This window comes from Drosophila gunungcola (assembly GCF_025200985.1).
Source record: "Drosophila gunungcola strain Sukarami chromosome 3L unlocalized genomic scaffold, Dgunungcola_SK_2 000005F, whole genome shotgun sequence".
In the NCBI taxonomy this organism is placed as follows: domain Eukaryota; kingdom Metazoa; phylum Arthropoda; class Insecta; order Diptera; family Drosophilidae; genus Drosophila; species Drosophila gunungcola.
Genome location: NW_026453180.1, coordinates 2,446,798 through 2,464,672, shown reverse-complemented (window position 1 = coordinate 2,464,672; position 17,875 = coordinate 2,446,798). Strand labels below are relative to the sequence as shown.

Genomic DNA, 17,875 nt, shown 5'->3' with positions numbered 1-17,875 from the left:
AGTTTCTATTTGAATTTCAGGCATTTTAGTTTGCGTTGCTCATTAAAAGTTTTTAAAAAGAAGTTAAAATTCTTTTTGACTTTTATAAGGGCTACTGTAAAAAACATCGCTTACTGAATTTAAACCGTTTTTCTAAAAACAAAAAAATTAAATGTAAAATATGAAAATGTAAATGTTATCCATACGGACCGACAGACGGACAGGCAGACTTTTGATACCCTTTGACTCCACGAGTAACAGGTATACAAATGAAAACTCAAAATGCCAATATCCACTCTCTACATTAATTCTACATTGAAATGTACATCACTTTTGGGGCGCCACCTATCTCTGAAGACGATTAGCAAAGACACAAACCACTAAGAGTGAGAACATTTTGAGAAAGTAAGAAGATGTACATTACTTTTTGGTAAGCACTTTTCCGATGGGCCAATCCCGACAGCAAATTCTATTCTTATCCTTTCAGAGGTTCAAAAAAGGCATAAAATAAAAGTCCTACGTGCAGGACATCCGCCAAAAGAGCTTATGGAAATGGTCGTTCGTTCGGTGGGGTCTACCGACATTCAGGGGAATTCGTTGTGTAGTTATAACAATTTATAAAATGTTTAGGTAAAACAAAATTCGTTTTCCTCCATTACCAGACTTTCCTCGAAGTCTGTGACTGCCAGTATCCCTATTTAGGTATATCTGGTGAACCTGGTTACAAAATTAAAAGCATATTTCTTGAGAAGCTTGTTGAGAAACTCATGACATGCATTTGATGGAAATGTGTTTTTCTGTATATCCCAACAAGAATCAGAGTAATTAAATAGTTTTTTAACCGTTAATAGTTTAAAAATGGTTTATCTGTAAAAATAGTTTGATATAAATTTAAAAACAATGTTAGCAATAATTTATAGTTTTTGCGGCGGCAACAACAACAACATTTATATGATAAATCCTTTTTGATTTACAAATTGTAAATTTTAATTTGTTAGTCAACAATAATAAATTAACTGGAAAAGGGAATATAAAAGCCAAACTACACACAAAAACAAAACAAACAAACAAGCAACGCAGAAAAGTAAAAACAAAATCTTTTAAAAATCGACGTTGGTTTTTAAATAACATTTTTATTAATAATATAAGTTTTATTCGCTTCGTGGCTTCTGCTTCCATTTGTCTGATGAATTTTATAAACATTTAAATTATAGCGAAATAATGAATGCTACATAAGAAAATGGTTCACTGTCAAACTTAAACTATTAAATTTTGAGCTGAAAATATACAAAGAGATTTTAGAAAATAGTTCATTATTAGTAAATTTCTTTAGTTCGTTGGTAAATCATTTTCGAATTTTTCGTTTATGTGTGCTTAACAATTATTTTGAGGGAGTACATAATGTGGATTAAGTATTTAATTGATTAATTAATAGAGCGTAATTAAATAAACGTATAAAAATCATTGGCACAAGTTGCAGTCAAATTAACAATTAATTAAGAAGGAAAACGAGGAAACTGAGTGTTAAAGAATTTTTTTTCTTGCCACGGTTAGAGAGCATTAATAAAAGGGTATAATTTCGTTTGCAATTGCACAGTGGTTGTCAAAAAAAATATAATAAACATAGGTATTTTTCGTTTCGTATAACATAAATTGCACTTAGAATAGAAGTTGACAATACTTTTGGTTCTTGGAAATAAAAGCTAAATTAAAAGTAAATGTACATAAATATATGTATTCTTCCTATATGTTAAATTTACGTTAAGTGGAAATATTAAGTGCACTTGGTGGCTAAAAAATCATTATAATTTTCTTTCTCTTTCCAGTTTCTCCATAATTACAACAAACGATATAACAGCAACAACAATCGACTTGCTCAGGCGAGCGCAATTGCTATAATGATAATCACACCAATTACGATCAGGCACAAAGTGAGCAAATCGTTCGGTGTGATCAGGCCCACGGTGCAGGCGACAAATACGTGCTCGAGTGTAGTCCAACCACCTCGGGTTGCGCCACCACCACCAACCCCCGCAGCTGCAACTGCAGCTTGTGCCGTCTGTGGCGCAAATAGTGGTGTCACAGTTCGCAATTCGCCAAAAACGGAAAGAGCCTTGCAGCTGGTAGTAGGCTGCTCATCATCATTATCACCATTAGTGGGATTCGCCGGAAGTCCTTTGCGTTGATGTGTCTGGTTCTCAGTTACACCGCCTTCCGATCCATCCATGCCTTCATTTTCCCTTTTTGTATCTTCATCATCATTGGCCATCGATTTCATGGCTTCGTCAAGTGCTTCCGATTTCAAAGCTTGCTCCACTTCGGCTTCGTAATTCACCTTCAGTTCGGAAATGTTCAGGTTGAGTTGGGGTGTCTCGTAAACAATGCTTTTGCGGCGTGTGAACGGTATAACCGAATCGCTTTCGTCGAGTTCTAACTCATCCAACTGATCGTAGGAGATTTCGTTAAGCCCGGTGGCATTGAGTTCTGTGGCATCCAGGTCTATGCTATCTAGCTCATTATAAGTTTGGTTAAACTGACTTTCGTCAAGTTTTGGCTCATCAAGTTCTGTTTGGTTAAGTTCTAGTTCATCTAACTCGTCAAAAGAAGCCTCAAGCATTCTATCAATAATTTCCGATTCGTCCAGTTCCGTTTCGTCAAGTTTGAAATACAACTCATCAAGCGATGATTCGTTAAGTAAGCTATCATTTACTTCGAGAATGGCAAAACGCAGGCCATCTATCTCATCTGCCGTAGTTCTTTGAAGGGTTTCAGTCGTTAAATTGTAAACCTCTTCACTAAGACTGACAGTTTTGTTAAGTTTCAATTCTTCAACAACTATATCTTTTTTTGCTAAACTGTCTTCAATGTCTTCGCTGTTCTCCCTAGTAATTTGCAATGTAGCTGCACTTTCATTAAGTTCCATTCCCTCCCGCAAACTCTCTTCCAACTCTTCTGCTGTGGGTAGAGGTGGAAAATCTTCTGCCCCCACACGATCCCCACTACCTAAGCACTCCGTTTCCGTTTGCTCTTCATCCGTGGACTCCGAAGCACTTATCGAAACCTCGGAGACATAATGCTCCCTAACCTGAAAGCGACTGTTGTAGATGGTCTGCAGTTCCAGTGAGGCATTCGCATGGCTGGCCAGCGGATAATCCGTGAGACTTACATTCCCCGAATCCGGATTCGAGGAGGTCTCCTCCAGAGAACTCAACGAATCACATTGGGTTATTGCGTTTCCTCCTTCGGCCACCTCCTCATCACGATCCATTACGATGCGGATTTTGCTGGCATAAATGCGATTAAAGTTGGGCGACATCTTCAGCGTGGTGGTCTCCAGCAACTCCTCCGGAATCGTCTCTAGCTTATAACTATGGCTACTACATGTGCTAGCATTATCGTTAGAGGTTGTAACTGGGGTAACTGGGGCAGTGGTGGTAGTAGTAACATCAAGTTGGGCATTCAATATGGGATTAGTAGCGCTATTAGCTGGCTCGAGCTGGGCGGGATTAGTAGTAGTGGCATTGGCATTGGCATCGGAATCAGGCGAACTGGTGACGTCGATGATGATGTTGATGTTGGGATCATCTCCGTTACCTGTCAACCGGCTGCGATGATGTTTCGGCTGCTCTTCGATGCCAAAAATGGCAGCCAGCTCCTCACTGGAGTTGTACTGCGACGGCGAGGACGTCGAGGAGGAGGAGGAGCAAGAGGCTCCCCTCTTCCTCCGCCGCTCACCCACTGGTGTCAGCTGCAGCGGTGGTGGTGATGAGCCCGAGCAATCGGTTGGCCTGGACTCCACATCCACACTCGGATTAGTTGTGCTACTCAGTGTATTGCTGATCGTGCTTATGGTCGTGCTCTGCGGTGTGGACTGACCCTCGTACGAGGTGGTGCTAAATGTCTTGATCGGATCGGTGCTGGGTGCATGGCAATCGCTGCTCTGCGATTTGATGTAATCGCTGGAGGAGTACGGATTGAAGGAGGTGATGCTCGAGGACAGTGGACGACTGCCACGCGACGGACTCGACGACTTGGCCAGACAATCGCTGCTCGAACTGAACGAACTGGCGGTGGTGCTCACATTGGGTGGGAAACTGCCTCCTCCGCCGCCGCTGCCACTGGCACTGCCACTCCCACTCGTCAAACTGGGGGCGGTGGTGCGCTGATCATCGGTGGTATTGGTTGAGCTGCTGCTTTTCGCCTGACGCTCGCACTCCTGCATAATCTTGTCGATCTCCTCGAGCGTCTGGCCGGGATTAGCTTTGATCTCTGGAACGGAACAAACGAGAGTGGCATCACCCGCTGCTTTGCTGCTGTTTATATTACAGGTGGCATCCAGGTTATCATAGTCCGGTTGGTTGGCCAGTTCGCTTAGTTGTCTCATGCAGCGCCTGGCTATATGCTCTATTTTGTCGGATTGTATGGGATCTAGTTTCTTGATGAGATGCGGCATCACCAGTTGTTCTCCCCCGGCTCCGGTCTTTATGGTCTGCTTAACCTGGAGGGCCTCGTGTACAATGACTGGTGGTTCGGTTGTCACAATATCCTTAAGGATCTTCTCGCACACTGCATTGGCTGCCTCGGACACCTCGTCAATGGCTCGTATGAGTTTGCCCTCTTTGTGTAGCTTTCTTAGGGGTTTCTCTTGGGTTTCCGGTTCCTCGTGACCCGCATCTGGCAGAGTTTCGAGCAGCATTTGCCCACAACGCTTGGCCGCCTCGGAAACAGCCTCAATCTGCTGCAGTTCATCCTCCAATCTTTGCTGTTCCGCATTCAATTTGGGTCTGGCGGCTGTGATCAAAGCCTCCCGGCGAAGTTCATGGAGTTCCTGGCTCAGTTTAATGCTGCTGGCCTGGGCATCCTGGGCAATCTTGTTGAGAGCATCGTCCATCAAGGGTTCTGGGGTGAGACTCTTGCGGGGAGCTGGCACCGGAGCTGTTCTGGGTGCCTCCTCTTTGTTCAGACGCTCGGGGAGTTGGGAAATGGCTCCACCCTGACTGGGATGCCTAAAGGGTATGGGATGATGGGATTTCCTGGCCACAGCCAGTTCCTCATCCTGTGCCTTTAGCTTGCGCAGAAGATCCAGCGTAGCAGGCACATCATTGGTATCACTGCCCTGTTCACCCTGCAAATTGGACATGCTGCCAGCTCTCTCCAGATTCCGGGTCAACTCCATATAGCTATTGAGATCTCCACCCGAAGGTTTGGCCGCATCTCGGTGTATCAGGTTGTAAATGTTGGCCGATTGGGTGCGCGTGGCTCTTTGCTTCTTTTGCATGGGATAGATGAAACTGGATTTGGGTCCTGGAGGATCTTTGCGCAGGGAACGCACAGCCAGATCATCTTTAATGATGTCAGGAGAGCCCGTCTTCTTCTTCACCCTCACTGGCTCCACATGAAGATAATCGGACTGGGGCGCGGGCACAATTGGACCCACTGGGATGCCAAACGGTGGCTGTTTCTCCGAGCTACGATGCTGCAGATTGGCCAACTGCAGGTTCCTAAAGGCCACATCATCTCGCACTGGATCAGGTTCGCCGGTGGGTGAATCCTCATCCTCATAATCATCCGCATGCGCCAGGGCAAACTTTTCAAAGTCACTGGGCGTTGGCACTCGCATTTTGGTTATGACATCCAGCTTGGGTGGTGGTTCCCTTTTGCTTTCGGCTGGTTCTGTCAGTCCCAGCGATTTGTATATGGCCTCCAGTTCGTTGATGGCCTCCTCCAAATTGGCTGGCTTCTTGCGTGGAAAGTAAACCGGTGGCGGTGGCTCCACCACTTTGCGTTCTGGATAAACCGGAGCTGGTGCCTGCTGATGTTGCTCCCGCTTCTCCGCCACATACTCCTCGTACTTATTGGGCAAATCCTCGCCAGAACGCCTGCTCTGATAATGATGCGGCATTGAGTTGGTCTTGTGCACATCCCGATGGCGGATCTCCACATAGTTCTGATTGCCATGCTCTTGAGTGGGCTTAATGTGCAGACTGCCACACACTATGTTGTCCTGATTGGGTGAGGGATTCGGATTCCTCTTTGGCTTTTGCACTTCGGAGTACATGGGCATGGGATAGGTGCGCAGTTCACTCAAACGCGAGCTGGAAAACGATCGGGGTTTGGTCAAAGGTGGCTGCTGCTGCTGCTGGGGCGGTGGATTGGGTAGGCCACTCTTGGAGGTTCTCAGTATGCCACTGGATGGGGGCACCCCACTGTTATCCAGCCTGCCCGTGCCCGCATCCATCATGTGTATGGGCTTCCGGGAGCGCGGAGTTGCATCTGCCACATAGTGAAAATCAATGCCGTTGGGCAGGGATTGCTTGCCAGGATGGGCATTCCGCTCCGATCTCGTTATGAATCTCCTGTGATGCGGCTGCTGCTGGCTCACCGGAGCACTGACTATCGAGGAACTTGGCTGGGAGTTGAGTGAGTGCACCGATTGGTAATGCGGTGGCTGCCAAATGCGATCATCCGAGGCACAGCGACTATTGTGATCGAAGGCATAGGACACGGGTCGCAGATCCCCGGAGCTGGAGCCCATTTGCTGACCCACATGCACTCTTCTCAGGGGATCCCTGGGCGGTGGTGGTGGTGGCAATGGCTTGCTCTGCATCCTGCCATTCATATTCTGCAGGTGTATGTGACTGTCGTAGCTTATGCTTCGCTTGCCATCGTTTTGCATGGCATTCTGCAGGTTTTTTTGCGGCTGCGGCTGCCATTGGACATAGCTATGGGAGGTATTTGTTGGCTGGTAGATGGATAAAGGCAGTGGCTGGGTTTTGTAACGATGCTGTTGCTGCTGCTGCTGCTGCTGCTGCTGTTGCTGGTTAACAACTGGAGCTCCACCATGACTTGGCTCGCCATCGCGGGATAATCTCTTGTAGTAACGCTCATTGCGAGCCGCTCGACTGCGTCGACTTTGTCCAGCGGCGGAGCCCAAGTGTATGCTCTCATCACTGCGGTATTTGGAGAATGTGGAGGAGTTCAGCGATATCAGTTCCTCTTCGCTGGAGTGAGCTCCCGGTGCCTTGGGTCCCCTTTGCCCCGAGCGAGATTTATGCTGTTGGTAACCATTTCCCTGCAGGCCAGTTGGCTGTTGAAGCAGTAATCTCCTGTCCAAAGAGTTACTAGAACGCTGATAGTAGCCCGGTTGATTTTGGTAATATGGTTCGGGGGGTTGTATATTCTCCAAGGGCAAAAAGAACTCATTGTCGATTTGCGGTTGAGGAGGATGCGGTGGATGCGGTGGAGCCTGCTCTTGTCGCGGGCTCACTATATGATCGAATTTGCTGCTACCCCTTGAGTTCTTGACATGTTTTCCCTTTGGTTTGCCAGCCAATTGACGCTGGGCGGGCACAAACCCGGCCTTGCGATCCTCCTCACTCGACGAAGCACTCTCCGCCTCCTTCTTTTTCCGGAAAAGTCTGCCAAAGGACCATTTCTGTTTGCCCGAGAGCTGCTGTGAGGATCCTCCAATGCTGTGATTGCCCCTTAGCCGATCCATGTCCTCCAAATCCTCCTCCTGATGATCCTCCTGATTGTGATAATGGATGTCCGCTGTGGTCGTAGTGGTTGTGATCACCTTCGAGTCGTGGTCATCGGCGCTGTTCCGGTCATTGGTCAATTGAAGCTCCCTGGGCAATGGCAACTGTGGCCGCCAAGTGGTCTGAACAGTCTGTAAATAAACGGGAAAAAAGAGAGTGTTTAGTTTATTTTGTTCAAACGCAATCAAGATAAATTTATGTTCGCGAAACCTCAAAGTTGATAAGATAACGTGGTGCCGCCAACTTGTGTTAACTTGGCCCAAAGACCTTAAAAAGATAAGCAAACTCAGTCAGCCTTTAACGATCTTCGCGGCTAACTAAAAGGTTTCCGCAGCTTTTTTTACGACCTCACGTCGCCTGCATTTACATGACAACTAGAAATATAACTCCATCTGATTGTTCAGGGTCGTTGGTCTTTACATTTACAAAACAAATTAGGCTTAGATGTATAGCAATTTATATTTTAATTTAATGTTAACCTCTTAAGTTTCCTTTTCTTTTATTACTATCCTAAAAGCTTTAAAACTTCATAAGAATTGCTTAGCTTTAAATTAATTTAGCAAAGTTTTCAATAGCAAATAATTGTATTTTTCCAATTTCAGCCATTAAAATTTTTCTGAGTGTGAGAAACATCTAACTAAAATCTCTGTCAACCTGACAAGTTGAGTTTAAATTTTTTTTGTGGAAAAATTAGCATACAGCTCCCACGCGGTACTTAAAGGTACTTTTTTTAGTGAATTCAGAGCGGAAGCACCTCATTATCATAACAAATTAGGTATTTAGTAGAGTACTTTGCAAACCGAATAAAAACTACAAGCTATCCAGATAAACTTCTTATCAGTCTGGTCATACATATTGTATGTATTGCATTGCATATTGTATTGTTGATTTTCTTGGAAGCAATTGAGCAAATTAACTCACGATCCATCAAAGCTTTTTCACACTCAACATGGGCATGAAAAACTATTTAATCTTATCTTAAATTCACATTTGCCAATTGAAAGGCCCCGCAAACAAATGCTGAAACTAATTAATTTAATTTATTTAACAGCCCTCTCTATACAATTTCCATTCCGGTTTTCAATTTGATTATTTTTTTTTGTTGAGGATATTATAACGAAAATAAACCAAATTGTGTGTGAAATTCGATGGGTATGGTGCATATATAATACTATATTTGTTTATACAGAAAGCTCAGCAATTGGGATGATTTTTGGGGCACCAGGCGGCTTGTGGGATCTGGACGCATCATTTCCGTTGCTGACGCCATTCAAAATAGCTAAGGATGACGCCAAAAGATCTCTAACTTGGGAAAAAAGATACCAAAGGGCTACACTTGTTTTCCTTCCGATAGTGTGGTAAACAAAAAAACGAGGGGAAACATAAGCATAAAGAGATTATGCTCGTGTCGAATGATATTCGATATGGTTGGCATCTGTAAGCTAAGACGGGGATCACTTCAAGTTATCAAAAAAAAAAAAACATTGCCTTATTAGCACTATTATAATCCACTCCATATGGAAGGTATGGAATATTTAAAGATCGCTTTAAAGATCTTGACAAAATGGATCAATCGCTTAAACATTTATCTTCGTAATTACTTCGATTGTTTTCCAACATCTCAACAATTATCCACTCTATCTCAAATCTATTGTAAACTAGACTAAACTTTTGAAATGGATAGATCGCATAACAATAAATATCTTGCCTTTTTAGATCACCCAACATATTTCCAAAACTTCAACATTTGTCTACCATAACAATTCAAAGTCTCGTAAAAAAATCTTAAGAACTTTTTATACAGAATTTCCAAAAACTTTGAAGAACACATGTCTCATCTTGTGGTCACCATTGCCTCTCACTTGTCATCTTTGATTTACGGATGGAAATTTATGCAAGACTTCCCCAAAGAACTTTCGTGATTCACAATCGCTTTTTAGAGACTCATTATAAGTTCTGATTTTAGACTATATTTATGCAAATTACATGAGAATTTTTACTAGAGAATTTACGGTCTCCTAAACAGCTGCGTAATGTCGGGCAATGTGCCAGTAAAAAAAATACAAAAAAAATTCATATATATGGCTGAGTAAGATGGCCAACACAAATCACTCATACGCAATGGCGTAAGCCGGAGCAAACAACAATAGCGATTGTATCTCTGGGGAAACTATAAATAATCACAGGCAGCAAAACTCCAGCTGCAAAACCGTACGAGATTCCCCAAAACTCAAATGGCAAATCCCCAAAAAAGTAGAGACGGGCAAAACGAGAAATATTTGAGAAATTTAAAAATAAAACAGGCATCGAAAAGTACAAACTGGGAGTAAAATACAAAATTCGCGCGATATAGATCGGAGGTATATATAGGGATACAATCCGTTCCGATTCAATTCGATCCGTTACGAACACGCGCGCTTTCTACACTGATTATGGCTAAGGAAAAACTTTCCGTGAAGATCGATTCGAAGGCGACTGCAAAAAGCTCCCAAAAGAAGCTCCCCAAATGGGCGCAAGAGCAGCTATGGGAACTTAAGAGAACCCGCGAATGGGGTGAATATAATTCCCAAGAGTATATTTTACATGGTTGCGAGAAAAAGAAACAGAGGCGGTGGTTTTCTTTGAGAAATCCCTTTAGTTTGTCCCTAGTCCCTAGGCTAAATTTCAATTAAGTAAACATCAAATGAAACTAAATTGATTTTTCTTGGTTCCCCCTATGATCATGATCATTAAAAGTGTATTTCGTATCCGGGCAGTCAATGAACTTTTACCCAGGCCTATGGGCTTTTTAATTAAGGCCGAAAATACACAATTCAATTAAGTGCGATGGGGAAAAGTCTTCAGGTGAAGGCGGTTCATCCTCCAAAAAGCTGGAGCAGAAAAACACAAGCATGCACTCGGAAATAAATTACTCTTAATTTTAGAAATACACTTGTAGCTTTACAAATTGTAGTGTATAATTTGCTCATCTTTAAACAAGAAATGTGTAACTTTTCAAGCAGAAATATATCTTGTTTTAAGATTATTTATTAACCGCTGGTTAAATTTTAACTGAAGTGCGATTTAGTTATAAGTTTTGATTAACAAATCCCTCGAATGTTAATTATATTTTTATATAAACTACAAATCTTTGATGTAAAGTAGAAAAAGATTTTAAAATAAAAATTATAGTTATCAAATCTTTTTTTCACAAAAAGGTTAACAGCTGGTTAAATTTAAAATAAAGTTTTTAAGTTTCTTAACAAATTCCTTAATTGTAGGGTACATTTTTATCTAAGTGTATGTCACGTTTTGTTTTTGGTTCTGTCGCTCGATTAACAAGCTCATTAATTTCGGGAAAGGAGGAGGGAATATGTGACCAAATTTTTCTGGTTATGAATGTATCCCGAAAATAGCCCCGTCCATAACACTGATCGAAGATGTTCCACTTGTGTCACATAAATATGTCCGAATGATTCACTCGGCGTGTATACAAAGGATGGCTAATGCAATTATCTCCAGTCCAAAGGTAGCAAAACAATTTAGACAACTTGGAAAATCGAAGGCAAAAAAAAGAGCTATGCGGAAGATCTAGACGGCGGCGAAACTAAAGTGCACTCGAAAGTGGGTGAAGTGAGTTCCATCTAATTATAGACGGACATTTGCTGTGTATATAAATATATATAAGTATATATTTAAAAACGATCAGACGCCTGAGGAACGAGGCAATATGGGTCACACTTCCCAAGAACTCAGAGTAGAATAATACCTGAGTGAATTTTAGCTAACCTTCGATTTGCCCTAACCGCGCTCCAATAAAATTTGTATTTAAATCGGTTTCGCTAATTCATTTTTGGCAGCTGTGCAACGAGAAGTTAATGAACTGAAACACAATTATAATTACAAGTTTAATGAGTTCAGTTTGATATTTGACTTCAAAGCGAAGCAGATTTACTCACTGCAATTGCTCTGCGTTCGGAGGGATTTGCGGAGCGTTTATAAATAAACTTGGCAGTGTAGTTTGAATGCCGTTTTAAGTATCTGCCACATCCGCTTGCGAAAGTATCTCCACGTTAAAATATCTGTGTCAGAGCAGCAGAAAATCCCCCAAGCTTATCACACACATTATGCAAAAAGAAGAGAAGCCGCAAACTCTCAACCGCCAAGCTCGGAAATTAAGAAATTTCTTGTCTGGAGCTGAAGTTTTGAGGCTGACAGAAACAAGTGGTTGTTGGGCTCCACTTGGCACTATACCACTTCTAATTCATTCGGGATGGCCCGAACAAACGAATGTCTCTGTCTTTTTGCGGTTCGGCTTTCAAGCATGCATAATCTATACTAATTTCTCTGCTCAACAACACACACGCGGGGTCAATAACACAACAACCATTTAGAACTGACCAACTCAGCTGGAAAAACTTGGCTTCTCTCCCCCAATTTTTGTTGTATTTAATTTTATTTATGCACAGCACGTGTTGCATTTCTTGACTGGCTGCAAGTATGTTTGTTTATCCCGACAAGCTAATGACTAGTGCGTGATATTGTTGATGTTGCTATATTCCCATTGTTTTCAATTTTCAGTTTTGCCTTGCGTGAGGGAAATCCCAGTCCCAGAAGGGAGTATCATATTGAACCAGGAAGTACGCTTAGCTAACATCGCTTTTCAGTATTCCTCGCATTTCAAATTATGCATATTTTGTTCATTTTTCACGTCGGCCGAAGCCGAAAAATGTGAGAATTTGTTATGCTGATATGGTTGTTTTCGGTTGGGGTTTCTTGCTAGATAAGTCTGGTTGATATGCCATGGGCGCTTATATGGTTGGGTAAATTCTGGATGATATTCCATGGGGGCTTTACTACTACATCTTTATTTTTTTGTTGTTTTTCAACAAATTTTGCTCAACTTTAACTTAAGATTGTTAAAACCATTACCTTTAATGACATTATAGACCAAATTGGGTTTTAAATTTGTAATTGCTTATCTTATGAACTTATAAAATAGTACATTTCATTCAATATTTGTTACATTTTTCATGTTGTTACCACTTCCAAAATTTTTTGGCCGTTTTACAAATTGAAAAATTAATTTGATTTTTGTAAATTTCATTTTGTAAAATTCTAAGTGGCAATCTCAAATTTCTTCTTAATATTTTCCCAACGCAATTTACTTATTTTACATTTCAACAAATCTGTTTTTTTTTTAAATTCTTTATTCCAAAAATTCATCAAATTTTTTTGGATTATTTTTTTGCTGCTCAGCGCCCAACTTTAACAGGCCATGAAAACGAAAAACAATTTTTGAAAGCAGCCGCAGCCGCAGTCATTAAAAGTGTTTGTAGTTTTGCTGCCATTTTGTGGCTGCTGTAATTTCATATGAAAATAAAAATTCTGCGTGGCCGACGCATGAACAAATATTTTGCATATTTAAACGAAAAAAAAAACACATAACATAACATAATAAGACAACAAGCAAGAAACTCGTCGCTTTCGTTTTCAAATGTCGGGGCGTTGAACTTTTCTCAGAAAAGCCGCGTTTGACATGGAGATCTTGGACAGTGGGCACCCGAGTTTACCTATTGGTTTACACTTTACCTTTCTGGGCAGTTTTTGGTTATACAAAACCAAAACCAAAACCGACTTTCACTGGAAGTCATTAATTTTCACCCAAATTCGAGTGTGTGAGCCAAAGAAATCAGCATTTGATCCACACACATATAAATCGATTTTTAATTGCTCCGAAATGTGCAAGCGTTGGGAAACTTGGCGACTTAACAAGCAGGTGGTAAATATGTATTTAAATTTATGAAAATTATTTGTCAGATTATAAAGCACCTATTTTGGTGGAAGTGGGATCAGAGATTGAGTTGGAAAGCCGGCTAATTTGTAGCGTTTAGTTAAGTTTGATTCGATAGGGAAACACGCAATTTACATAATTACGCGAAACTGTTGAAGGTCTTTGCGTAAGCTTATGTTATTCGATATGAAGTCGTGGGATTTGGGATTTTTTTTTTTTTTGGTGAATGAAATCGGAGCAACAGGTTCACCGGTGATGGCTCAATCGATGCTTAAACCCAAGATTTGTGATTTTGAATGAAGAAATTTACGGTTATGAGAATGTTAAAAAGGGTTTTTAAAATACTCAATCAGTTGATTTATTTTTATTAAGAATTTGATTTTATTTGCCTTTTAAAATAAGAAAAGATTTAAAAGTTGACTTAAAAATGTTTAAATATATATATTAAAAATTCTCAATTAAGTTAAAATTTTCAATTTAATTACATTTCGTTCTCATTCTGATTTTTTAATCCTAAGCAGATTACTTAAAATACTGTTTTATTTACTTTCAAACAATTAGTTTAAAAGACAACAGATCGTAAATTTCAAACATACTTCTGTTCCAGACTGATTCTCTAACCAATACCCCATTTTATTTAAATAGCGGGTTCAATTAGCATCTCAAGTAAATTGATATCCTACCTCAATTTGATTGTACAATTAACGCCTTGACAGAATCGTGTATTTGTTTAAGGAATTCTGAGCATCTGATGAAGAAAAGACGATTTCCTTATTCGTTTAGTCAGAGAACAATGTCTTTGAAAAGTCATTTTAAAACTTTGTTTAGTTCTGCGTGGGCAGCAAATGAAGTCATATAATTTTTATGATCTTTTAGGGCTTTGGCAGGGAAAACTCCATCAAAGGCTGGGAAAGATTTTGTTAAATAAACACAGAGAGCAGCGATCTTTGTTTCAGTTCACAAAGCGGAACATTTTTACTGTAACACGAGGCAGAAAATGCATTTTTTGCACGCTTTGAAGTTGTTTTACGCTGTTCAACTCGTTTTTTTGTGCTCTGTTGTGAGATTAACAAGCCATTAACACGTCTCGAATATTTTACTTTCAGCCTCAAGACCTTGACCCAGCCATCTTTAAAATCGAGGGGAAAAAAGTGATTTGAGTTCCCCCGACCAACTTCAATGTCAAACGGGGCGTATGCCTGAATTAATTATGAATTGCTTAAGGCACTTGTTTGAAAAAATTACACACTATACTGTAGTACAAAATTAACTACACGAATGAAACGCAAACGTACATCTTCTTGCGCTATCCAGCTATTTCCGTAATATTTCTTAGGTTGAAAATACTCGAAATAATTTCTGCCATGGCCCAAAAAAAATTCACATCATCATTTTTTTGTTTATAAGGCGTACACACAAAACTTGAGCGGCAGCCAAACGAAATGTTGAAGAGTATTTAATTTGGCATCTTGATGTTTGTTTTGGAGGTGTGTTAGAGAAAAAGATTGACAAGATATTTGGAAATTAATATTAATAAAGTAAATTTTAAGATATAACAAACTAGGTCCCTTTTTTTGGGAAGAACGAAATTAAATTTATAAATACTATAACAACAATATATCTTAAATTTAAATGTTTTCCACATTCATAAACTTATTTATTTATATATTAATATTAATATAATACTTTTTAACTTAATCTCTCATTTTTTTAAATATTACAATTTTCTGAATACAAAAAACAGTGACTGATCACTTTTACCTCACCAAATCACTATTTCAACACGTTATTTTGCCCCATATTTCAGCATCATAGTTTTTCCTACTCTTTTCAATTATAACTCAGTATTTATTTAGAAAAAAAATGCTTTTAGCATTTCTGTGTGCGTTTCTTTTTAAATTTTCTTAACATTTCTGACAGATAGTTAAGTAACAAGCTAAATAAAATTTCTTTGGCAGAAAATCGAGATGTGCAAAAATTATAAATATATGTGCAAAGACCACATAAAAATATATTTTGTTAATGCCGGCAAAATCTTCGTATATATGTACACCTGAAGAGGATTTGCGAGTGAAAAATGTGAATCTTTCGCGAATGAATCACTTTTAAATCAGATGTGGAAACCTGAATTTATTGTATATATGCCAAATTAAATAGTTCTAGTTATTTACGAGGCCTGAGGGCAAGGCCAAGTTTGGCATATGTTTTTAGACACAGACTAGACAAAAGAGAGTCTAGAAAAAGAAAGGAAATCAACAATTTGCATGCTAGAGCAGAGGCATTAAAACTAATTTTACATATCGCGAGAGCCGTTTTTTTCAACAACATCCTTTGATCGGGGAAAAATAGCCGGAAGCAGGCATTTTACATTTCCGTTTGGCAACAGAAACCGCAATTGAATGGACAATGATTACGGTCCGAGAAATTACAAATTGCAAACTTTTCAATCTTCACAGTCAGCGGGTGCATGCCAAACAAACTGTGAACATGGATTCATTGGCTTAAATACCAGGCATCCGACAGGTGGTCTAGATTTTGTGGCCCAAGGTTCGATTTCGAGCCTTCATTGCGGATTAGTTGCAATTATTGTGGCCTCTTGACATTCTTCTTTATGAAAGACAGCAGCAGCAGCAGCAGCAGCAGCGGTCAACACAAAAACTCAGCACTTACGCACCCATCGATTTTCTCGCCTACAGGCTTAAATCTATTTAAGGTCCCTCTTTTCCCAAAGAGTGTCATCGATTTGTGTGCTTTTGTTTGACAATAAAAAGTAGTAAAAGCCGACATCATCAAATTAAAGTCGGCACTAAAGATATACATCATCGAACTTGCCCTTAAGGGGCTTCAATTAAATGACCAAATGGTCAAATGACCAAAGGAGACCACGATAAAGAGCAATAAACTAAGGGCTAAACCGAGTAATTAAAAAGCAAACTGCCTGATTTTGTTTGTTTTCCCCCTCTTTCCCACTTAATTGCTATTGAACTTAATTGGATTTGGAAATTACTTGAAGCAACAAGCGAACAGAAGTGAATGAAATTGGAGTAACAGAAAACCGGTAAGAAATATAAATTGGAAAATTGTTTTCTTTATATTGTTTTGCTTTGGCTGAATTTTATAAAATTAATTTTGTATCGGATTCCGAAATTAAAATTTATTTATCATAACAAAAATGTTTGTGGTGAGCCACAGAAAAGTGCAATAAAAGCATAAGTTGGTGTCGAAATACTGAAAAAGCCATTCACTGCAAAAAAGCAATGTACAGTACAACCAAGAGAGAAAATAATTAAAACTATTTCACTAGTAAAAACTAATGTTGTTTTTTATTTGATAATTTTGATATAAGCATTTAAAAAATAAATTATTATATTTATTTATCCGTCAGCTTTCTTTTAAACGAAATAATCTAACTGAACCTGAAGTAAAATTAATGTATTTTTCTGCGCAGAACTAAAATTATGGACCATAACCCATGTACAATATGATATCTGCTTTTCTGTGCCTACTTCATGGCCTCAGTGGACCACACAAATGTTTTTTCTAGTAATTTTCCGTTATATTTTTCATCTACTGCTTTCGAGATTGTTTTTCCACTTAATGCCAAAGATTTAGTTGTCGACCGAGACGATCACGTAATAAATTTCATTTACACAGGCGACGTGCACACGGCAACTTGAAAAAATAAAAAAAAAAAATTGGAGCAAGCATAAAATAGATCAGAACACACCACGCAGAAACTTTTAGCAATTTAGCTAAGGTGTGACTTATTTTTAAAGCTTTAAAGGTTTAACAGATTTCCCTTTTGTTGGCATTTATCTAAGCTACAAAGAAAATAAATCAAAACTCTATTCAACATATTCAATGCGAGACAACAATTACACAACTCTCCGTCACCTAAAACATGGCCATAAAAAGCCCATTTCATCATTGTCAGATGCATGGGATTGCCCTCATCCCCCAATCTCCTCCAGACATGTGTCACGGGCATATGGACATGGGACATCAACATCAACATCACCATATGAAATGTTTTTTATTTTATTTTTTTCTGATTTCTTTTTATTTTTCAGCTGAAACACGTGCGGCAATTATATTGAGTGTAGCCAATAATTTCGGTTAATAATACACAAAAAAGAAAAAAGACAATGGACAGACAGGGCGATATAGTGGTTCAATCGAACATAATTATGGCCATTAAGATAAACTTTTTTTAACGCATTTCTTTGCGGACATTTGAAGGTCATTGGGTAGACTGTTCATGACTATCAAGCATTTGCATCGATTAAATTAAATATAGATAAAGGCACAACAATATAAGTAATGCTTGCCTCGAATCGTGGCCTCAGTCATGCCAAGTTTATCGATGGAAAAAAAATACAAATAAAAATAAAACAAGTTTTCCTCGTGGCTCTATCGTATTACATTGAAGCCGTGAGTTCCGCTTTTTTAAAACGATTCTAGGTGGGAAATATAAACGCCCGATTCGCTACGTTTGTTTAAATGAAACGGAGCTCATCAAACCCAAGAAAAAAACTCTTACGCCTCCGAAAAACACCTTAACAAATGGCTTTTGATTGCATTAAGA

The 17,875-nt window shown here is 39.7% G+C and overlaps 1 protein-coding gene across 11 annotated transcripts in view; it reads right to left on the bottom strand.

The window, feature by feature from the left end:
- Positions 1-17,875, bottom strand: part of LOC128259244 (supervillin) — a 138,095-nt gene that overhangs the window by 101,211 nt on the left and 19,009 nt on the right. For 9 of the 11 annotated variants that reach the window (XM_052991505.1, XM_052991503.1, XM_052991504.1 and 6 more), the window contains exon 2: positions 3,574-7,648. In XM_052991505.1, the coding sequence (XP_052847465.1) occupies positions 3,574-7,477 (3,904 nt within the window). In that variant the 5' untranslated portion in view covers positions 7,478-7,648. Of the gene's footprint in view, positions 1-3,573; positions 7,649-9,834; positions 9,940-17,875 lie in introns of those variants that run through there. The other 2 variants (XM_052991506.1, XM_052991507.1) reach the window with 2 other exon arrangements.